The following is a 24,474-nucleotide window of genomic DNA, read 5'->3' on the forward strand; positions in this document are numbered from 1 at the left end:
TATCCTTGTCAAATGTGCTTTGTTTCCAAAAGGTATCAAAATTGTCAACAAAAGTTACACCCATTGAGCTACAATAATCACATAGCCAGTTGTGAAGAGAAAGAATCCTGCTAAAGCGTTCAATGCCACGATTCAGAGGGCACAGGGCCAGTGCCTTTTACTGAGGAGTAGCTACAGCCTGGACACTCTACCATAAAGGCCTGATTGGTGGAGTGCTACAGAGATGGTTGTCCTTCTGTAAGGTTCTCCCATCTCCACAGAAGAACTTTGGAGCTCTGTCAGTGACCATCGGGTTCCTGGTCACCTCCCTGACCAGGGCCCTTCTCTCCCGATTACTCAGTTTGGCCGGGCGGCCAACTCTAGGAAGAGTCTTAATGGTTCCAATCTTCTTTAATTTAAGAATGATGGAGGCCACTGTGTTCTTGGGACCTTCAATGCTACAGACATTTTTTGGTACCCTTCCTCAGATCTATGCCTTGACACAATCATGTCTCGGAGCTCTACGGACAATTCCTTCGACCTTTGGGTTTGGTTTTTGTTCTGACATGCACTGTCAACTGTGGGACCTTATATAGACAGGTGTGTGCCTTTCCAAATCATGTACAATAAAGTTGTAGAAATATCAAGGATGTTCAATGGAAACAGGATGCACCTGAGCTCAATTTAGAGTCTCATAGCAAAGGGGCTGAAACATGTTTTCACTTTGTCATTATGGGGTAGATTGACGAGGAAAAAAACTATTTAATACATTTTAGAATAAGGCTGTATGGTAACAAAATGTGGGAAAAGTGAAGGGGTCTGAATACTTTCCGATTGTACTGTATAGCCAGTTGAGTTGGGACTTGCTACAAGGCCATCAAATGCATTGACTAGATGAACAGAAACAACTCCACTCTTCTGACCAATTGTCAATCCAATGCTTTATTAAGAGGGCTCAAAAAAAAAAAAAAATCTATATATTTAACAAGTCTATCAACAAAGCAGAACACCAGTCATTGAATGGAAATATTAAACAAACGTATTTACCCTTTCCTGTTTACTCTGCCCATCTCATGCCTTAGACATATTGCAGACATTGAAAAATGAACAGGACAAAATAAAACATCATGGACAAAAATAAATCACTCCAATCATATTGACAGCAGGGCAAGCAGACCTGCCATTTTTCTAAATAAAGGAAAAAAACATTCTGTATTCAAAACTTAATCATTTCAGAAAAAAATAAATCAATGACTTACTTCCATAAAAAGGATTTACAATCACTCGCTTGTATATGTCAAAGTGGAGTTTCACACTCCCTTTGTAAGATGTCATACCTTGTATGACAGGAAAAATAACTAAGAAATCAATTTAAGAGACCATTCGAACAGGTTGAACTGAAATGACTTTAGCCCAAATGTTTTACAATGGTCTAAAAATGCATTTGTGAATCAGTGTACAACTGGATTTCCAGAGAAACACTAAGTTTGCCTTTACATTTCCCCTGTTCAATCTTTGGTATTGCTTACGAATGTTCATTGCACATTTTATTCATAAACAACACATCCAGTGTAACATTATGCACTAAAAGCTATGACAAATGTTGACCACAGTATATGGACACAACACATGTCCCTTTTTTAAATATAATGGCATGATTTTGTTCCATGCACTACAGTGTGTTTGTCCTAGACCATTATTTTCATTTCATTTCAGGGTAAAAAGGAGAACAGGATGCGCTATTCTAATATTTAGTATCAAGAAATGCAATCATCTAGGCAAAAAAAATAAATCTGTTCAATTTACATAAAAAATGGCTCCAACAAACAAGAAAACAGTTTTTCATAGAAAGGTTCTGAAGTGAAAATTAATTTGGCTGCACGTCTATGGCAATGTCTAGGCAAAGACACAGGATTCAGAGATCGGAGTCTCTCGTGTTCCAATCCTGAGAGCGCCCTCTCGTGCTGTTCCCCTAGTACAATCTGCAGGGACAACGGGTGGACGTGACATTACCCAACTCACTGGCAACTATAGTTGCAGCATACCAGTGAAGGACTAGATTAAGGGCTAACAAAAGGTAGAGCATCAACCAGAATGACAGTTCCTTGATCCCCTACATCGAAGTACTACTGAGGATAACCATTTTCTTCTCTTACAGTACAAGGACGAGTAGAGAACGACCATAGTCGCACCCCTGGAAGAGTTGTAAGGAAATAGAATTTGTAATCCACTCTGTTTAGAGGGAATTGTCCGTTCACTGTTGAAGCTGTGCGGTTAATACGGGCACAGGGCCAATCACAAACCTATAATAATAATAATAATAATAATAATAATAAATTGACAATTATGTACATACTTACAAAATTATGTAAAGCGGGAAAAACAAGTTTAATCCTTTCATTCATACAATGTCTGCGGACAATTTTGTGCACATACACCAAAAGGCTTGGAGATTTTTTCAGAAAACACAGACTTAGTGGGGGGTCTTTCTCCATATCCTGGCAGTAATTTTCCACCCAGTACTGTGGCTGGGAGCTGACATGGTGGTGATGCAGGGTAAACAACATGGTGGTTCTGACCACTGTGGTGCTAAGCAGCACCATGTAAAGGACCTATATCTAGCAGCTGGTGTACATAGCATCCACAATCACCCCCTACTCTTACTAGGGCCTACTACAGCATGGTGCGTCCACACAGCACACATCCAAGGCTTTGGTTTCCTTTCAATGCAAACACACACCTCTCCTACCCTAGCAAACAGCCTAGCGAAAGCAACCAGCAGGGGAAGGGAATTCGACATTAACTAAAGAAAAGTGAAAAGGGTGAGTCTGAAGGAAACTCATACAGCCAAGGTGGCTTTTGTGCCTCATCTTCACCCTTGTTTAGAGTCTCATGTTCCCTTGTTTATTTTGGGAAGTGGTCGTGGAGGGGGGTGAAGGGAGAGTTGCTGGAGGAAGGACACTCCGAGACTCCCTCCATCTTGGCTGGCGAGCCAGTGGAAGAACCCACACTGCTGAGGCTGCCGTCTAGCACGTCTGGCGGACAGAGACTGGCAAGTGGAGAAGATGCATTTCAGCACACAAACTGTTAGATATTCAATGACAGTGGGTCGCATTGTGATTCTGCTCATATGAAAGTGCAGGGTTTAGCCTAATGGCAGAGGGGACTGAAAATGTTTAAATTGTGAACCAAATGGCCTAAACATGCAGTGGCTTTTATGAAGTTTGAGGAACAATCACCAGGAGTTGAAGTCTGTCAGTTGGACTTGGGGAGCAGGCACATCAGAGGACAACATGGTGGTGGTCCCATGAAAGAGCCTCTTTGGCTGGCTCTCCATCTCCATCGTCTCCCCTAGAGAAGGGGAGGCACAGGCATTCATCAAGAGAGAACCAACATATCCATAGGACATAAAACACCTCACACAAAATGCCCTTTCACCTAAACCTCCAAAACAGGAGTTCAAAGGGGCAAGTGAAGTGGCTCTAGTATAGTGTGTGTGTACTTTAAAGACTTTACTTAATTACAGTTCACAAGGAAATCAGTCAATTGAAATAAATGAGTCCCCAAATCTACAGATTTCCCCTGACTGGGCAGGGGTGCAGCCATAGGTGGACCTTGTATGCCATAGGCCACCCACTTGGCAGCCAGGTCCAGCCAATCAGAATGCGTATTTCCCAACCAAAGGGCTTTATTGGAGCCAGAAATACTCTTCAGAATCCCCATTCACTCAATTATCTGGCAACAGCTCCAGTGGACATACCTGCAGTCAAGATGCCAATTGCATGCTCCCTCAAAACTTGAGACATCTGTGGCATTGTGTTGTGACAAAACTGCACATTTTAAAGTGGTATTTTATTGTCCCCAGCACAAGATGCAACTGTGCAATGATCATGGTGTTTAATCAGCTTCTTGAGAGCCATACCGGTGAGGTCTTGGCAAAGGAGAAATGGTAATTAACATGGATGTAAACACATTCTTGAGAGATAAGCTGTTTGTGACCATGGAACATTTATTTCAGCTCATGAAACCAACAATTTACATGTTGCATTTATATTTTTGCTCATACCAGTCAAACACTTGGACACCTACTCATTCAAGAAGCCACCCTTTGCCTTGATGAAAGCTTTGCACACTCTTGGCATTCTCTCAACCAGCTTCATGTGATAGTCACCTGGAATGCATTTCAATTAACAGGTGTGCATTGTTAAGTTAATTTGTGGAATTTCTTTCCTTCATAATGCGTTTGAGCCAATCAGTTGTGTTGTGACAAGGTAGGGGTGGTATACAGAAGATGGTATGTTACCAAGTAAGTCCATATTAATGGCAAGAACTGGTCAAATAAGCATAGAGAAATGACAGTCCATCATTACATTAAGACATGAAGGTCAGTCAATCCGGAACATTTCAAGAACTTTGAAAGTTTCTTCAAGTGCAGTCACAAAAACCATCTAGCGCTATGATGAAACTGGCTCTCATGAGGACCACCACAGGAAAGGAAGACCCAGAGTTACCTCTGCTGCAGAGGATAAGTTCATTAGAGTTACCAGCCTCAGAAATTGCAGCCCAAATAAATGCTTCAGAGTTCAAGTAACAGACACATCTCAACATCAACTGTTCAGAGGAGACAGTGTGAATCAGGCCTTCATGGTCAAATTACTGCAAAGAAACCACTACTAAGGGACACCTGTAAGAAGAGAATTGCTTGGCATATCAATCTGATTAAACTGCATGATCATTACACAGGTGCACCTTGTGCTTGGGACAATAAAAGGCCACTAAAATGTTAAGTTGTCACAACACACAGATGTCTCAAGTTCAGGGTGCGTGCAATTGGCATGCTGACTGCAGGAATGTCCAGCAGTGCCGTTGCCAGATAATTTAACATTAAATTATCTACTGTAAGCCACCTCCAATGTCATTTTAGACAACTTGGCAGTACGTTCAGCCGGCCTCACAACTGCAGACCACGTGTAACCATGCCAACCCAAGACCTCCACATCTAGCTTGTTCACCTGCGGGATCGTCTAAAACCAGCCACCCGGACAGCTGATGAAACTGAGGAGTATTTATGTCTGCAATAAAGCCCTTGTGGGGAAAAACTCATTCTGACTGGCTGAAACAATTAACGATTTTACTGCGTTACAGGAATCAGTCAATTTTAAAATTTTAAAATTGACCGATCCCGCAGGTGAACAAGCCGGATACAGAGGTCCTGGGTTGGCATGTACTTGTCCTCTTGCTCAGTTGTGCACCGGTGCCTCCCACAGTTTCTATTTTGGTTAGAGCCAGTTTGCGCTGTTCTGTGAAGGGAGTAGTACAGTGTTGAACGAGATATTCAGTTTCTTGGCAATTTCTCACATGGAACAGCCGTCATTTCTCAGAACAAGAACAGACTGACGAGTTTCAGAAGAAAGGTCTTTGTTTCTGGCCATTTTGAGCCTGTAATTGAACCCACAAATGCTCATGCTCCAGATACTCAACTAGTCTAAAGAAGGCCAGTTTTATTGCTTCTTTAAATCAGAACAGTTTAACTGTGCTAACATAATTGCAAAAGGGTTTTCTAATGATCAATTAGCCTTTTAAAATGATAAACTTGGATTAGCTAACAACGTGCCATTGGAACACAGGAGTGATGGTTGCTGATAATGGGTCTCTGTACGCCTATGTAGATATTCCATAAAATCAGCCATTTACAACATGAACAATGTTTACACTGTATTTCTGATCAATTTAATGTTATTTTAACAGACAAAAAAAAAAAAAGTTTTTCTTTCAAAAACAAGGACATTTCTAAGTGACCCCAAACTTTTGAGCGGTAGTGTATATATCTATATAGTTTTTTTTTTTTTAAAGCCCACCTTTACGTTTGATGGGCCCCAGGATGCTGGGCCTGATGCAGTTAATGGGGCTTTGGCTCCGCCGGCTAGAGACAAGAGAAGACCGACAACGAAGCAACATTTATAGCGGTTACTAAATAAACATTCTGATCATCAGTTGTAGGCAAATGTGGTGTAGAACTATGAATGGGAGATGTCAGTGATCAGAGCTACCCTTAGAGCACTCACCTGAAGCGTCGCGTTGGGCTAGGTATAGGGCTGGGGGATAGGCCATTGCTGCTCACCAGAATTTGCAATGAAGGGGAGAAGCACTGCTGCTCAATGGAGGAAGGAAATATATAATTATGAACCAGGACTCGCTGCCAGAGAAACATTTCTGGTCCTAACTGACAGGCATTCATACAAATTGCAGTGGCTGCACAATGCACATACCTTCTTCCCTATCCCTCTTGTAGGGGATGGTGCTGGGGACACAGGCACAAAGTCGATGCGCTTTGGGGACGACGATGCAGATTTCTCAAAGTCATTGTCACTCTGTGGGTATTAGCACAAGCAAAACTGTAATTAGCAACAATCAAACTATTATACCACCATTCATTCAACTGTAAGGTGGTGGTGAGCATACAAATCATACCAATGAGGTGGTTGTTGCTAATATACTACTGAATGATTGTTATTTTAATATATATTTTATTTATTCAGGCGAGACAAAATATATAAGATACATAGACATATACAGCCTAACATAAAACCATACTTTCTTCTCTCTATTCCCACCCACCCCATCCCCTCCAGAGGTAGGCAGGCCTACAGCCTAACAACCAAAGACCAATTTCATTCATCAGTTCATAATGTGGCATATGGTTCATTATAGTTACCGCCAATATTTCTATATCATTGCAGGAATGGACCCCATACTCAGTCAGAGTCAGTGCCCTTAAGGGATACTTCAGGATTATGGCAATGAGACCCTTTATCTACTTACCAAGAGTCAGATGAACTCAAGATATAATATTTATGTCTGTGTCCCATATGAAGGAATTTAAGAGGTAGTTTCACTAGAAAATGCTAACTACTGTTAGTGCAATGACTCGAAGTCTATGGGTATCTGTTAGCATTGTTGCGTTTAGATTTTTGTACAATATAGATTTATCAGAGCCTCCCGGGACAAGGAAATTGTTGGATTCTCCTGTGCTCCTGTAATCTTAGGGGTTAGGGCAGGGGTTTTCAAACGTTCCTTGCCCAGGGACGCCCACACAGGCAAACCAGCGACCCCCCATCATATGTTAGCAAAAACATTAAATCTAAGTAATCAACATTTTAAAATGAATAGATTTGGTAGACAGTTTCATTGTTTTGACTTCCTCTTGCCATTGAACTGTGGGGAACTGTGACATTTTTTTTTTTTTACAAATAAAATATAAATACTAATTTCCTTAATATTAAAGGGATAGTTTGAGATTTTTGCAATGAAGCCATTTATGCAAACTGTTCCTGTAAACGTCAAGTCATTGCACTAATGCTAGTTAGCATTGGCTTGTGAAACTACCTCCAACTTCCTTCATCTGTGATGCAGAGATATAAAAACAGTACCCACATTGGTATTCTGTGCAGCTAGCAAGATAAAATACTTCCCATAAAATCCACCCAAAACACAAAACAAATATTTTTTTTAAACGGGGCCACGGACTGCAGTTTGAAAACCCCTGGTATAAGGTTGTCTAAGGTGAAAGCTATGATCCTTTATTGATGTCACCTGTTATATCCACTTAAATCAGTGTAGATAGAGGAGACAGGTTAAAGGATAATTTTTAAGCCTTCGAGACAATTAAGACATGGATTGTGCTTGTGTGCCATTCAGAGGGGGAAAGGGCAAGATAAAATATTTTAAGTGCCTTTGAGGTGCAACACTGCTGGGTTTTTCACGCTCATCAGTGTCCCGTGTGTAACAAGAATGGTCCACCACCCAAAGGACATCCAGCCAACTTGTCAACAGTAGGAAACATTGGAGTCAACATTGGCTAGCATCCCTGTGTTAAACTTTCAACGCCTTTTAGAGTCCATGCCCTAACGAATTGAGGCTGTTCTGAGGGCAACTCAATATTAGGACGGTGCTCCTAATGTTTTGAACTCTTAGTGTATATGCGGCAGCTCGGTTTTTCTCCAGATTCCCAGATTAAGTCGAAATGGAGCATCTTTTGTGGTAAAACTTATTCAGCTCATACTGTACTTGCCTCAAATAATCTTACTTAATGTGGTCCTATCTCTAGAGTGAGCAAAGCTTAGTTCCAATGTCTTAAAATCCTTCACCAGGTAAAAAAATTAATAATCACCAATTATCAATTCTGGCATAAATGCCATGACAGGCAAAAACATTTTTTTAAATAATATTTACATATCATTCAGCCTTAATTCATTGGCACAGATTTGGGGCAAAGGGCTGGATCTGTCAACGTCTTTGTCTGAAATCTGATTAAAGTCACCGCCAAGTACTATAGGGGCGTCACCACATCCCAGTAGTGTTTGTACTATCACATGAAAGAACTCAGGGGAGTCTGCATTTGGAGCATAAATATTGCATAATGTAACTGACACACAAACTGTCCCCTCACCACAATATATCTGTTCCCCTGATTCTGTTCTTCAGAGACTGGTGGCCCTGCTAACTCTATGGCAGTTACTCCGGCATGGGCCACACTCCCTACAACAGAGACAGGCTTTCACTGGCCGAGGGACACAAAATGCAATGTGGAGGCAGACCATCCTACCAAATACACAAACTGAAAGGCTCTACCCCAAATAGCACCCCTTTCTTTGTTTAGTGCACTACCTTAGTTTTGGGATGATGGCTTAGTAATCTAACATACTAATGCACTTCCCAATGGCATGAATGCTGAAGTGGTGAGAGCCTCCAAAATAGTGTTGTGCGTAAGCCTAATATATATTCATATTCAGATTTATTGTTACCATGGGAACATCATAATTTCTCACCAGACTCAGACTCTCCTCCCAGGATTGACTCATCTGCATGGCTGCTTGAACCTCCCTGTGATGATACAGACATCTATGAATATCCTTTTTTCCTGAAAGGGTTGATCCAATGATACTCAACCGTGGTTATGGACATAGTATACCATCACACGACGAGTGAGCGGTTAATAAATAAAATGCTTCCAAGGCCAATAAACTGAATTTCATCATGCACCAACTTGTCCCAATTCATGTGCGTCTCTTACCGTTCATGGGCTGTCTCTCTGTTCATCACATCCACACCCTCCTCCTGTAGTACCACAAACAAGTAGCATTGACAATAACTAATAACAAGATAACTAATGTAAAACATACTGAGCCCTGAAAATGTGTGTGTGTGTATATATATATATATAAAGAACTTTGTGAAAGAGCATTTTGAAAGATATGGCAAATAGAAATCAAACCGGGTGGACATCAGAAAGAGATGGTTGAGGGTCGACAGGAGTAAAAACAAATAAAATAGAACTATTGTAAAATAGACTGTCCATAAAATGTATATAGTATGAATAAGCTGGAAATAAAGGCCTAACCGTTATTGTTCACTAGTTTACTCCAATTGGGGGAGGGGTGGTAGGGTTGGAGGGTAAAGGAAAATATATATTTTTAAAGAGATAGATATGCATGTTCATCACATGTATATAGAATATTTTTTTGCAAATATAATGGGGTATTGGAAGTGATGCAGACAATTACATTGATGGAAGCTACAATCTACCCCCCCCCCCAAAATAAACAAGAAGCATAGACATTCAGTTGGTCAGTGATATTTCAGTATCACACCTATGGATCAAACAGGCTGACAGTCAAGAGTGAAAGTTGTTGGAGAGTACTACCAATAGGTCTGCTCTGAGAAACCGTGAGCTCTGTGTACTATCGGAAATAGGGTGCCATTTGAGAGGCAGTCTATGGCTCTAGCACGTTTGTCAGTCACTGACACACCCTATGAATGAAGGCCTGAAATGAAAAGCAGCTAAAATCATAGCTTGGTTCCATGACAAGTGTGTGCACTGCAGTCGTACTTACCCGTTTGATCTGATGAAGCCTTGTGCTGGGGACGCGAATGGGCGATGAAGGGACCTGCATGTGTGTGTGAAGGTGAGCAAGATGAATTAAATGAATCCCCGTCTATAAGATATTACTTAGTAAGAGTATTATGCATATTATTTTGATTATACCCCAATTTCCATACCATATTAGGGCGGTTGACAACAGTGGTGCTGTTTCTCCTGCTGCGTAGAATCTCTCTGTGGAAAACCTGGGAATTGTCACTAAAAATGGACAGAAAGATTAACACCACCACTTTGGTGTCTCAAATGGCACCCTATTCCCAATATAGTACACTTATTTTCACCAGGTCCCAAAATAGCCCACTATGTAGGCAATAGGGTGCGATAGGGCTCTGGTCAAAAGTAGTGCACAGTATAGGGAATAGGATGACATTTGGAACACATTCGACTACTATGCTCTGAATGTCAGCATTATACTACTGACAGCCTGATCTTGAGAAACTGGTGGCCTTGTTAACTCCGCTGGTCTGCTGTGGCATTACTGAATTGTCCACACTCCTCACATCAGAGAAGGTATGTTTAATTATTATAGACCCCCCCCCCCATTAGCTACTGCAGAGGCACTTAAATTAAAACTTTACATGTCACAGCCATGCAGTTTGACTAGATCAACATCGCAAGTCAGAAATAATGTGAGGAGCAGTGACCAAATTGACATTTAAAGTGATACAAGTGAGGCGAAAGACATTTTCTGAAAACCTTAGGCCATTTATCATTGGGGCGCTGTTGGATCGTCTCAGGTGTCCGTCGCTCTGAACTAGTGTTGATGGGATTACGAGGTCCAAATCCATCTTCTCTTGTTTGCTCATCCTGGTGTCCTTTCGTTTAGCTGGCTCGAGATGTCTTCAGAAACGCCTGCAGCGTTCCAGACCACCAGTATGTGAACCTACATGGTGATGCAAAGCAACGTTCTACGTAGGTAACGTTTGCTACTCCAATGCTGATTGATGGATCTGCAAAATATCATCGACAAGTATAAAGTTAGTTTATATTGGCTAAAGTTCCAGCAAGTGACGCTCTTGAAGATTATTTCTTGGTTCTTTGGCTAAACCGACGTATTTCTTTCTAATGGGCTAGCAAATCACAGCTCACTCAAAGCCCTGGCCTGTGCTAGTTAGCTTAGCCACACAGGCACAATGCCGAGTCGCTAGCTAGCATGCGACCTAACGTTAATGGTCTCGAGCAAGAAAGTGATGCGTAGTCAACTGTTTAGAAAGACCAGTTAGCCAAATTAAAACACGTCGACAATTGACGTCGTGTTAGCTTGTAGTATAGCAAAATATTATTAGTTCGCTACTAACTATTACGTGAGTTAGCTCGAAGATGATGATTTCAAGCCAGCTGGCTAACACAAGCTAGCTAACGCCGTTATATCAAATGGTTATTGATGAAGGTGCTATGTATGCTAGCTTTAAAGTTTCATCACCATGTTCAGACGATCATCAACCTACACAACTTGTACAGTTCTCCCTCAGCCATATATCGAGCATTTCCCTTCTTCACAATACGTTAACTCTGAGTAAAATGAAATCGTGTAGGTCGCTGAAGTCAATGATCAATTGTGTTTATTAATCTGCTACTGGAGCCGCCGAGAAATCTCCAATACCAAACCTCCCGCCCCTTTTGATGCTTGCAGGGTGACCGACAGCAGACGGATCCAATTAAATTGCCTCAATTTGCCGGTGTGCCAGTTTGAAAGGCAGACAAGTGACCAATGGCTGCAGCGGTTGTGAGCTATTTCCTGGTGACGTCATACGGTCAAAATGTCGGTTAATTGATGCTGCTGCTAGGTAAAAGAGCTGAAGGAAGTCTGGAGGTGTTGCCATAAATAACACTTTCAAGATCAGTTGGTTGAAAATATGTTTGGTCAATGCTGAATCAATTTGGTATTTCATTCCAAACAATGTGTTTAATAAATTGGGAGGTCTTCAATTTTTACTGAAATGTAATTATATTCCTGAAAGATTACCTGCTAAATTGGCCAAGTTTCACCAACAAGCTTTAATGGCCTGGGAAATATGTTTCCTGCACAATATTTCCCAACATAAAGCTCTTTTGTGGAATAATTCCGACATAACTGTAAGGAATACGTCCTTGTTCTACCCTAGCCGGCATGAGAGGAATATTGACTTTGTTCTTGATGTTTTTGACAACGGGTAATATTCATGCATATTGTAAGCTGTGTGTTATGTGTTAGGCTATTAGTTTGTTGTGTTGTACTTACCAGTACCCAGTGCTCGCGGGGTTCGACATGCCAATCAACCTGCTATCTGCCAATCACGGGAATACCTGGAATGTTCTGATGCCGGGCATCCTGGTGGTTGGCGGAGTGACGTGGAGGGAGGTTGGGCAGGGGGATGGAGCATTGGAAGTTAAGACCAGGTTTAGCCAGGGTATCCTTCATTTATTTGGCGTGGGCTATGGCCAAACAGTAGCCTGTGTGAAGTTGGGTTAATAAACCGTAAATTCGTAAACTCACTCCTCTGTCTGGACAATTGTTCCTTTATGATCTAGTCAGGTCATTACATTGGTGTCAGAAGAAAAAACGTTGATATAAGTTAGCCAGCTAGCTAGCTAACGTAGGTGAGAACGGGGGTTGAAAATGCTTTGAGAGAATCTGAAAGTGAAGGTGGAGGTAGGGGACTATTATGGCCAAGGAGGTGCGTGTGCATGGACGTCGGAGGATCTGGCTGTGGAGATCGCCAGGGCGTTGGAGCGCAGAGACCGCTTGAGGGAGGACATTAGAATGATGGTGGCTGAAGCGGGCGTGAGTGCTTAGTCGACTGTGCCTTGCGCGGATTCTGGTGGGCGGACCGAAGGGGTGATGTCGACGCGGCGGGACAAAGAATCTGGGGCTCAGGATGTAAACAAACATGGCGGCGCCCAGTTCCCGGTTGCGTCCGTATCTGTTAAGACCCCGAAGTATTCCGGTAAGGCGGATTGGGAAGCTTTTCATGCTCAGTTTGAATTGTTAGCTCATTTTGGGGGGTGGTCGAATGAAGATGGGGCACTGCAGTTGGCTTTGTGCCTTACGAATGATGCTCGGGCCTGTTTGATGTTGATTAGCCCCGAGGACAGACGTGATTATGGGGCTTTAGTGGGAGCACCGAGGAGGCGCTTGGGACAGTGTGTACAGCCCGGGCAGCTGCGCTCCGAACTGAGTAATAGACGCAGGCAGCCTAGAGAGCCACTACCGGTGCTAGCTAATGACATTGAGAGCCTCTCTCGGCGGGCATATGCTCACATGCCCCCCTCCGTGCAGAGCGAGTTAGCACGGGACCAGTTCATACAGGTGCTCTCTCCTACGGAGCTGCTCATACAGACCCAGCTGGCTCATCCTGAGTCATTGCAGCTAGCCTTGTAGATGGCTTTGGAGAGGGAGCTGGTGTGGGCTAGGGCTTCAGCTGGGGCTTTGGTGGGGGTGCAGGGAGACAGACCCACTGTGCGGGCTGCGGGGCAGAGCAGGCCAGAGACGGAAAAGCCTGCGTGAGTGGCTGAAATGACTGAACTCATTCGTGCTGCGTTGCTACAGGCGACACAAAACACACGCCTTGGTCCCAGGGTCTGCTGGGGGTGTGGCCAGTCAGGCCATCTGCACCAGGATTGCCCAATGTCCCCCAGAGCGCAGGGAAACAGCTCGGCGTCTGCATAGACCAGGTAGTGCGGACCCCTGGCTTTTTTCCCCAACCATCATCATCTTCAGGAGGAGCCCACCGGCACAGACGGGGAAGCAAGGCTCCACTTCCCCCAGAAGCAGACGAGGCAAGCGGATGGAGCCTGTTGTGGTGAGGGTGCCCTACTCTGCCCTGGTGGACACTGGGTCCACAGTAACCCTGGTGAGGCCGGATATTTTGCCAGGTTGGACTCAGTGTGAGCCCACAACTGTGCAGCTCCGGACAGTCACAGGTGAGCTGGCACCCATGAAAGGGAAGGGAATAATGACTGACAGTAGGGGGCAGGTCTGTGCGTCATCCTGTGTGGGTGGCGGCTGTGCAGGACCCTTGTATCCTGGGGTTGGACTTTCTTAGGAGCACAGGCTGCCAGTTAGACCTAAATGGGGGCATACTGAGCTTCCAGGGAGCGCCGGCAGTCACCATGGCCCCCCACTAATGTCACATTCACACAACCCAACAAACCCTTTACTCCAACAGTTAAAGCACAAGAGACTCATGGCTGCCCCCCCTCCCCCACATCTGTGTGTGACTTTTCCCCAGCCCCCGTCACGTACGGCTGTGTGTTACATTCCCCCAGCTACCTCCACGACACATCCCTCCGTGAGCCCGGGCTGCGCCCCTCTAGCCCAGCTACCCCAGATGGGAGAGGATACTGACTGTCTGCAGTGAGGGAGAAACTGTGTTGGTCTTGACCCCGAGCAGCAGGAACGGTTGTGGCAGTTGCTGTTTGAATTTAGAGACAGCTTTGTGAGGCACTGAGGAAGAGGTGGGTCAGACTCATCTAGTGCAGCATGAGAACGACACAGGTGATGCTCGACCCATCAAGATGCGTCCCCGCCGTATCCCGCTGGCACGCCAGGAGCCGGCAGACAAGGCTGTGTTGGAGATGCAGCGGGCAGACTTCAGACAGCCCCTGGGCAGCGCCAGTCGTCATGGTTCCTAAGAAGGGGGGCAAGCTGAGGTTCTTTGCGGACTACAGGCGGCTGAATGAGGTAACCTGGAACGACTTATACCTCATATCAATGCGTCGCTGGACCTGGTTAGGGGGTCCTCCTGGTTCTCCTCACTAGACCTCCGCAGTGGCTACTGGAAGGTGCCCCTCTTCCCAGAGGCAAGAGCCAAAACTGCGTTCTCCACTAAATCGAGGACACTGGCAGTTCAAGGTCCTGTGCTTCGGCCTGTGCAACGCTCCAGCTACTTTTGAGCATTTGATGGACAGGGTGCTGGATGGCATCCCCCGACAGCAGTGTCTGGTATACCTCGATGACATCCTGGCCCATGGCAGCACCTTCCAGTCAGCCCTGGTGGTGCTACGGCGGGTGCTGGAGTGGGTGGCTGCCGCAGGTCTGAAGCTACACCCCGAGAAATGCCACTTCATGAGGAGAGAGGTGTCCTTCTTGGGCCACCAAGTGGGGAAGGAGGGTATCAGCACCATGGAGGACAAGGTGGGGGCTGTCAGAGACTGGCCCACCCCCACCGACCAGCGTCAGCTGAAGAGCTTCCTGAGCCTGGCCTCGTACTACAGGAGGTTTGTGCGGGGCTTCTCAAGTGTCGCTGCTCCCCTGAACCGCCTGCTACCGAAGGACAAGGCCTTCACTTGGACAGTGGTGTGTGAGGAGGCCTTCAACAGCCTCAAACGTGCACTGATCGAGGCCCCTGTGCTCGACCCCCCCTGACCTCACCTTGCCCTATATCCTGGACACAGACGAGAGCAATGTGGGCATGGGTGGGGTGCTGACCCAGGTGGGACCAGAGGGGGAGAGAGTGGTGGTGTACTTCAGCAGAACATTTGACAAACATGAGCGCCGCTACTGTGTCACCCGGCGGGAGCTCTTGGCTGTTGTAGCTTCCGTCAAACACTTCAAGTACTACCTGGGTGGCCTGCCCTTTACTGTAAGGACTGCCCACTGCTCTCCAGTGGCTCATGTCTTTCAGAGATCCAGAGGGGCAGGTGGCACGCTGGTTGGAGGAGCTTCAGCCGTATGACTTCACAGTGCAGCACAGGGGCACGCCACTCCAACGCCATGTCCTGTCGGCCCTGTACTGCAGACGGCTGCCGCCACTGTGAGCGGAGAGAGGGATGTGAGAGAGAGCTGTGTGCAGAGGAGGGGGTCTGTGCCACAGTGTGTCGGGTGAGCAGGCCTGTCTGCTGTGAGCTGCAGACTGTCGACGTGGCTGAATGGGGGCAGCAGCAGGGACAGGACACAGACCTACAGCCACCGTGGGTAGAGTGGGTAGAGGTGCAGGTGAAGCCACCGTGGGAAGAGGTGACAGCGCTCTCACTCGCGACCAAAGGGTTGTGGGCAAAGTTTGAGAGACTGAGGCTAGCTGATGGCGTGCTACAGCGGGCATGGAAGGAGTCAGCTACGGGAGAGGAGAGGTGGCGGTCCCAAAAGCACTGCGGGAGCCTGTGCTCCAGAGTACTCATGGGGACTGGACACTGGACACTTTGGGGTCACAAAAACACTCCGCCGCCTGATCAGGGCTTTTACTGGGGGCAGCACAAGAGGGATGTGGAGGACTTTTGCCACCGCTGTGACAACTGCACAGCGAGAAAGGGCCCCCCAGGCCGCTCTCATGCTCAGCTCCAACAGCTCCCAGTGGGGGCTCCCATGGAGGGTGAGAGTGGATGTAGTTGGGCCGTTCCCTAGCACAAACAGTGGAAACCGCTGGGTGCTCACAGCCATGGACTATTTCACAAAATGGCCCGAGGCCTTTGCTCTGCCTGACCAGGAGGCAGAGACCATCGTCGACGCCCTTGACAGCGGGGATGTTCAGCAGGTTTGGAGCTGCGGAGTCCATCCACAGCGACCAAGGCCGAAACTTTGAGTCCCGTGTGTTCGCCACCACGTGTGAGAGGCTGGGTATGCACAAGACCCGCACTACTCCTCTCCATCCTCAAAGTGATGGCCTTGTGGAGCGCTTCAACAAAACGCTTGGACAGCAGCTGACCATCGTCTCTGCCAAAACACCAGCGTGACTGGGACAAGCACCTGCCTATGGTCCTCATGGCATGCCGCTCCGCTGTCCAAGACTCCACCTCCTGCACGCCTGCCCTCCTCATGCTGGGGAGAGAGATCCGCACCCCTGCGGAGATGGCGTTTGGTCGGCCCCTGGATAGCTCTCATATTCCCCCGGGGCCGGAGTATGCCCGGAGACTCCAGGACCGCCTGGAGACAGCCCACACCTTCACCAGAGAGCAGCTGGTGAATACAGGTGTGAGGCAGAAGAGGAACTATGACGTGCACACCCGGGGAAGGCACTTTGTGGCTGGGGAGCAGGTCTGGGTCTACAGCCACCTAAGAAAAAAAGGCAGATGCCCCAAGTTGGACAGAGAAGAGAAGCATCTGGAAAGAAGCTTGATTGGCAGTATGTCAGGTGAATGTTATGAGACTACTGAATGTTTTGAAAACAGGTATATACACTGCTCAAAAAAATAAAGGGAACACTTAAACAACACAATGTAACTCCAAGTCAATCACACTTCTGTGAAATCAAACTGTCCACTTAGGAAGCAACAATGATTGACAATAAATTTCACATGCTGTTGTGCAAATGGAATAGACAACAGGTGGAAATTATAGGCAATTAGCAAGACACCCCCAATAAAGGAGTGGTTCTGCAGGTGGTGACCACAGACCACTTCTCAGTTCCTATGCTTCCTGGCTGATGTTTTTGTCACTTTTGAATGCTGGCGGTGCTTTCACTCTAGTGGTAGCATGAGACGGAGTCTACAACCCACACAAGTGGCTCAGGTAGTGCAGCTCATCCAGGATGGCAAATCAATGCGAGCTGTGGCAAGAATGTTTGCTGTGTCTGTCAGCGTAGTGTCCAGAGCATGGAGGCGCTACCAGGAGACAGGCCAGTACATCAGGAGACGTGGAGGAGGCCGTAGGAGGGCAACAACCCAGCAGCAGGACCGCTACCTCCGCCTTTGTGCAAGGAGGAGCAGGAAAGCACTGCCAGAGCCCTGCAAAATGACCTCCAGCAGGCCACAAATGTGCATGTGTCTGCTCAAACGGTCAGAAACAGACTCCATGAGGGTGGTATGAGGGCCCGACATCCACAGGTGGAGGTTGTGCTTACAGCCCAACACCGTGCAGGACGTTTGGCATTTGCCAGAGAACACCAAGATTGGCAAATTCGCCACTGGCACCCTGTGCTCTTCAGATGAAAGCAGGTTCACACTGAGCACGTGACAGACGTGACAGAGTCTGGAGACGCCGTGGAGAACGTTCTGCTGCCTGCAACATCCTCCAGCATGACCGGTTTGGCGGTGGGTCAGTCATGGTGTGGGGTGGCATTTCTTTGGGGGGCCGCACAGCCCTCCATGTGCTCGCCAGAGGTAGCCTGACTGCCATTAGGTACCGAGATGAGATCCTCAGACCCCTTGTGAGACCATATGCTGGTGCGGTTGGCCCTGGGTTCCTCCTAATGCAAGACAATGCTAGACCTCATGTGGCTGGAGTGTGTCAGCAGTTCCTGCAAGAGGAAGGCATTGATGCTATGTACTGGCCCGCCCGTTCCCCAGACCTGAATCCAATTGAGCACATCTGGGACATCATGTCTCGCTCCATCCACCAACTCCACGTTGCACCACAGACTGTCCAGGAGTTGGCGGATGCTTTAGTCCAGGTCTGGGAGGAGATCCCTCAGGAGACCATCCGCCACCTCGTCAGGAGCATGCCCAGGCATTGTAGGGAGGTCATACAGGCACGTGGAGGCCACACACACACACTACTGAGCCTCATTTTGACTTGTTTTAAGGGCATTACATCAAAGTTGGATCAGCCTGCAGTGTGGTTTTCCACTTTAATTTTGAGTGTGACTCCAAATCCAAATCCTCCATGGGTTGATAAATTGGATTTCCATTGATTCTTTTTGTGTGATTTTGTTGTCAGCACATTCAACTATGTAAAGAAAAAAGTAGTTAATAAGATTATTTCTTCATTCAGATCTAGGATGTGTTGTTTAAGTGTTCCCTTTATTTTTTTGAGCAGTATAGTATGGGGGTATGGGGCCAATTTAAAATAAAATTAATTGTAAACATGAAAAGTAAAGTTGAAAATGTAAACAGGATATTTGAGGACGGTGAAATAATGGATGTTGAAATCAAAAACCAAACAATTGAAAGCAAAATGTATAGAATTGTTTTTTGCCACCATAAGGTTTCTCATCAACCTTTATTTAACTAGGCAAGTCAGTTAAGAACAAATTCTTATTTACAATGACGGCCTACCAAAAGACAAAAGGCCTACTGCGGGGACGGGGCCTGGGATTAAAAAAATAAAATGCAATATAAATATAGGACAAAACACCTAAGAGAACTTAATCGTCCCACCTACGTAACAGCCAGTGTAATCCCGTGGCGCGTTATTCAAATACCTCAAATCCGAAAACTTCAATTTTTCAAACATATGACTATTTTACACCATTTTAAAGACAAGACTCTCGTTAATCTAACCACACTGTCCGATTTCAAAAAGGCTTTACAACGAAAGCAAAACATTAGATTATGTCAGCAGAGTACCCAGCCAGAAATAATCAGACACCCATTTTTCAAGCTAGCATATAATGTCACATAAACCCAAACCACAGCTAAATGCAGCACTAACCTTTGATGATCTTCATCAGATGACAACCCTAGGACATTATGTTATACAATACATGCATGTTTTGTTCAATCAAGTTCATATTTATATCAAAAACCAGCTTTTTACATTAGCATGTGACTAGCATTCCCACCGAACACTGCCGGTGAATTTACTAAATTACTCACGATAAACGTTCACAAAAAGCATAACAATTATTTTAAGAATTATAGATACAGAACTCCTCTATGCACTCGATATGTCCGATTTTAAAATAGCTTTTCGGTGAAAGCACATTTTGCAATATTCTCAGTAGATAGCCCGGCATCACAGGGCTAGCTATTTAGACACCCAGACAAACACAATTTGTCAGACAGGCCACTTCCTGCATGGAATCTTCTCAGGTTTTGGCCTGCCATTTGAGTTCTGTTATACTCACAGACACCATTCAAACAGTTTTAGAAACTTTAGGGTGTTTTCTATACAAAGCCAATAATTATATGCATATTCTAGTTACTGGGCAGGAGTAGTAACCAGATTAAATCGGGTACGTTTTTTATCCGGCCGTGTCAATACTGCCCCCTAGCCCTAACAGGATAACAAGGCAGCAACAAGGCAGCAACACATGACAACACAGCATGGTAGCATGGTGCAATCAACTAACTGGATCTCAAAAATGTATTTCATTCAACTTAATTTTGTTTGACCTGCTTAAATCCTTCAAGTCCCAGAACTAATGTTATAAGTTTGATATACTTAATGTAATCAGTTACAGAACTAATATTGCACGTTTAATTTGCAGAATTTACTCAGTATCGTAATTGATATTGTATGTTTTATCAACAAATGTATTTTGCTCAGTTACTTATGGTACTCAGGTTAGTAAAATGTATTTAAATTGGGTTCCTACTACTCAAATATATACTCACAACTATACTTAAAAAGATGATGCAAATAGTTACCTCAAAATACTTAGGATAATTTACAAAAAAGTATTATTTCTATATAAGGGAATATGCAAAAGAAACAACAGTGTTCAACTTCAAACTTCCACACCTTTATTTTGAATAAAATAAATGTTATAATTTTATAATTTCTTCAAACATCAATCTCAAATTGCCCCTTAAACCCTACTCTTTAGGCAATCATATTTTGTAATCTGTAATCATTCTGGGTATAATTCCACCTTGCCTCCTTAGGTAAAGTTACATCCAGATAGCTGCACCTGACTACAAATACTTTTAGATCTTCACAAATGCATAAGGTTTAGGTGATAGTTTGGGATTGGCACTTTGACCTCACATCTTGTGCAGTCTGGCAAGAATTCTCTGGTGGTCTGTGTGCCCCTTAACAACAAAACAATATTTTAACAGAAATGTAAATGAACGATTTATCTTAATAGACTTTACACAAAGCACAATATGAACTTTAGCTCAAATACAACCTCATTCAAACTGTTTCAGATTAATCAAAACATGGGTTTTCAAAACATACATTACACATATTGTTACAAAATATATGCTAAATTCTCCCTTAAACCTGACTCCATATGCACTAGTGAAGCCCATATGGACATATTATTTTGACAGGTATAAGCATTCTGGGTATAACTCCACCTTGCCTCCTTAGGTAAAGTTACATCCAGATAGCTTGCACCTGACAAATAATCTCAGATATCCACTAGTGCATATGGCCTAAGTTTTAAAACAAAGCTGTTTTTTTAAAACAGGATTTGGCAATGTCTCTTATGACTTTACCTGACAAAGAGCACAATGTAAACTGTAGCTCCTATACCACCTAGCAACTAGCTTTTCAGCTTACTGAGTAGGGTTTAGACCACAGTTTGTGAGTGGCCCTTTGACAGTTCTCATAGATATCTTTAGATATCTCTGAAAACAAGTAACTTCATCTTTAGAGCATGGACCTGTCGGGAGGTCCTGAGATCATCAAGTTCCAAGAATACTTTTTGGAACACCTCAAAGGTATATTTCAGTTCTTTAGGGTACCTTAGATTTATGCCATAGAGGAGGCCCATAAGCAAGGTACATGCCTGTGTAACACTGGGAATACCAGCCAGGACCTCTGCTCCTTCGATGCAGATCCCATGCTCTATATTCTGGTGCAGATGCTTCATAGTGAACATATTCATCACATGCTGAACGAGGTCCTCTCGGATCATGGTGTCGTCAGCATCCGGAGTAAAAAAAAAAAGAAGAAATAACAGACTAGGCTATTACATTAACTGTGCAATTTGAGAGGAGAGAGAGGGAAGATCTCATTTAGAGATAAATAAGGATACAAAAATAAAAACCTTTACCTTGTATTCTGTAATCTTCAACCCTCTCGCCGAGGTATATGATCAGGCCACGGGTCACACTGTCTCTTCTTTCCTGGATGGTGTTGCACTGTAATATGATGTTATACAAATAATTGCGTTTAATACCGGCAAATAAATACAGTATAACCTATATACTATTGTGAAGGTGTTACTGTGCATACCCCGTGCAGAACTTCAAGTATTTTCTGCATGTCTGTCTTTACAGCACCTCCTTTTGACTTAAACAAGTCCAATAGTTTTGGTGTAAATTCATCCAGCTTCTGCAGAAAGGTGGACTCAAGAGCAACAGTTGTAATTCTTCTGAATTTCCTTAATCTGAGAGAGAGAATTATGAACAGATAAGGACAAAAGATGATCTGAGAGCCTGAATGCTATTGGGAAACCCCTCCCAAAGCTTGTGCAGAGTGAGAATGTTCAGACTAATCTTTAATACATATTTAATTGTAGATTAGAATATTAGGTCAAGACAACACAATATTTAAATCAATATACATTTTTTACCTACATTGACTATTTTCATTCAGCTGTATTTTGTACCTGAGTGGGCTCAAACAGGGCTGGCCATCTATCTTTGAAGTCCTTCACAGGAAAGGCCTGAACGACATCTTGTCTTCGCCATTTTGGCACTCACAATGTTGTGGTTGTCACGTATTTGTACTTCTCCCAGTAGCTCCACTCGCTCCCTCTCCAGGGTCTCATCTGTTTCTCCAGCAGGGTGGGGGGTAATTCACCTCCACCTTCTTAGTTTTTTTTATGTTCTTGGCAACGGGCCAGTCCTATGGTGATATTCTCTTGACAGAGTTCACTTCCAGTTCTGGGCAACCAATTCCTCTCAGTTTCGATCTGTAATTGCCCATCTTGTACTTCAGACTGGTTTGCCATCCGTACAGGCCTGAGAAGGATCCAGGCTCTTAAGACATGGGTACTTTTTTATCAAACTTCTGCAACCTACCAAATTTGTAGACTTGACGGATAGGCTGTAAACTGGAAGATCCTTTCAGACAGTTGTTTTTCCAGGATGTCTGATTTCACAGGCAGATTGTTGAGTAGTGTTCCATCCTTCATGTGTGCTTCATTAGTTGCCTCAAGAATGAGCTCTGTATCATAAGCAAAGCGAGGAACTTCAAACTCAGATGGCCATGGACTGGAGCGTTGGGAAGAGGTACTTTCTGGAGAGGACAATATCACAGTGTCACGTGATCCAAGGGAGCCCCTCATCCGATGGAGCTGTTATTGAGTTCTTGTACATGTAAAGTAATAAGAGGTGGGCCGTCAAGGTCAACCACTTTGATGGTGTCTTTATCCTTTAGGTCTTCAGTATCAAGCAAATAAAATTACTGATCTCCAAATTCACTGTCCACCTACTGTAGAACAAATTATTTTTTAAGCCGAAATGTCTCTTGCACAATTGTGCCAAGCACAGCCACAGTAGCAGGGATTCCAGAAGGCAATGTTAGCTTACGGATATCAGAGCCCTCCAATAGGACCCGTAGCCTGGCAGACATTTCTGTTCTGTTGTAGCGAAAGTGATCCTGTCAAGAAAAAAATGCATAAAAGTTATCAAATGGGTATGATGTCAAATCAAGTGCTGCTTACTAGATCTCATAATAATAAACATGCAAAACCATGCATTTCTATTCTATACCAAATACTACATTCGGCATGAGCTCTATGAGCAATGCATTGTTTTTAAACCCATGTATAAATACACCACATTTAAAACTATTCCATTTAAAAAAATTGTTACCTAATATTGCAGGCAAATATGGTGCTTCAGGGTTACCATGCGCTTTTGGCCAACAGCATATGCTGTTAGTGGGTAGATGTCTGCCAATTCCCTTTGCTCAATGACCTTAAGCTTTTGTGTGGATTCCAGCTCAAACCCCCTAAGGTGCTCATTATACCAAGCATTCTGACACTTGGCAATAAAAGCGAGTTCACCATGAACAACGATCATTAGAAGTATTTCAACAAAGTCTGGTAGACCTCCAGTGGATCCGTAGGTTAGGATCATTCCAACCGAGTAGTTGGTACCATTGCAGGAAAGTGTGTTTGCCATCTGAACAAAAGTCATCTGGAAAAGAACGTTGTACCTCTTCCTTTATGTCATCCTTTAACACTTCCAAAGCAACAGTGGACAGCTTTGTGGCAGATAGGGCAGGCTTGACAAGATTGGTGCCATGCAGATGGTACGCAAGCATTAGTTGATGCTTCACTGCAAGAGACAGCAAAATGTTTCGAAAGCTGTTGGTCTGTCAAATAATCCACTTAAAAAAAAGCTGTGTTTAGCTTCAGAGTGCATAGTCCAAAAAGCTATAAGGGGTCCAAATGCCTTTATCAGCTGCGGGTTGTCTTCAATGAAATTATGTTTTGGGATAAGACTATCCTGAGGAAAAACCTCTAAGAATCTATGCCTGTGCTCAGATATCTTGCTGTCAAGGTACCAAATTGATTATTCTGTGTGAATTGGCGAAACCACAAGTTCCACAATATCTTTGAGGTCCATAAGAATTTCCCATGATGGTTCACCTACAGGTATTTTAGTTCCTATAATGAATGGAAGCAGATGCAGTAGGCACTAGTTTTCATGAGCATTTCCTCCAATACTTATTTTACTTGGATTCATCAAGTCAAAAGGAATTGATTGTGGGCAGTCAGTTTTAGCACTCCACTTATAGGGGAACTGTGTGATAAGATTGTTGAGTTCCAACAGAGTAAAATACGCATTATTGATTAAAACCTTTAAGAACAATGCCAGTTCCAGAGGCAGGATTCCCTAAAAAAAAAAAATCATGCACTGGATAGCCAGACAGTACATCAAAATGTTTCAGTTTTTCAGCCAAAGCATACTGCTTTTTCACACCATAGCAATGTATTAAGGTGGGATTTTCTAAAGCTATCTGTATTTGTTCAGAAAGTTGCTGCTTTGTTCTGGGTTGGAATGCCCCAGTTCTC

General features: G+C 44.3%; 1 protein-coding gene and 1 pseudogene across 2 annotated transcripts; one reads left to right on the top strand and one right to left on the bottom strand.

Annotated features, from left to right (window-relative positions):
* Positions 1-900: 900 nt before the first annotated feature.
* On the bottom strand, positions 901-11,548 carry LOC106586009 (P2R1A-PPP2R2A-interacting phosphatase regulator 1). Of its 2 annotated transcripts, none has more exons than XM_014172788.2 (11): positions 11,368-11,548; positions 10,616-10,869; positions 10,039-10,117; positions 9,873-9,926; positions 9,053-9,096; positions 8,808-8,862; positions 6,249-6,350; positions 6,045-6,130; positions 5,838-5,902; positions 3,219-3,330; positions 901-3,028 (listed from the first exon to the last, which is right to left on the bottom strand). In XM_014172788.2, exons 2-11 carry the CDS (start codon positions 10,723-10,725, stop codon positions 2,884-2,886), a joined length of 852 nt encoding a protein of 283 aa, XP_014028263.1. In that variant the 5' UTR covers positions 10,726-10,869; positions 11,368-11,548; the 3' UTR covers positions 901-2,883. The 2 variants fall into 2 exon arrangements, with proteins under 2 accessions (XP_014028263.1, XP_014028261.1); XM_014172786.2 differs by having other exon boundaries at positions 11,343-11,548.
* Positions 11,549-14,416: 2,868 nt separating this feature from the next.
* On the top strand, positions 14,417-17,096 carry LOC123730552 (uncharacterized; annotated as a pseudogene).
* The last annotated feature ends 7,378 nt before the right edge of the window (positions 17,097-24,474 follow it).

The sequence above is a fragment of the Salmo salar genome, chromosome ssa25, assembly GCF_905237065.1.
Source record: "Salmo salar chromosome ssa25, Ssal_v3.1, whole genome shotgun sequence".
Taxonomy (NCBI): Eukaryota; Metazoa; Chordata; class Actinopteri; order Salmoniformes; family Salmonidae; genus Salmo; species Salmo salar.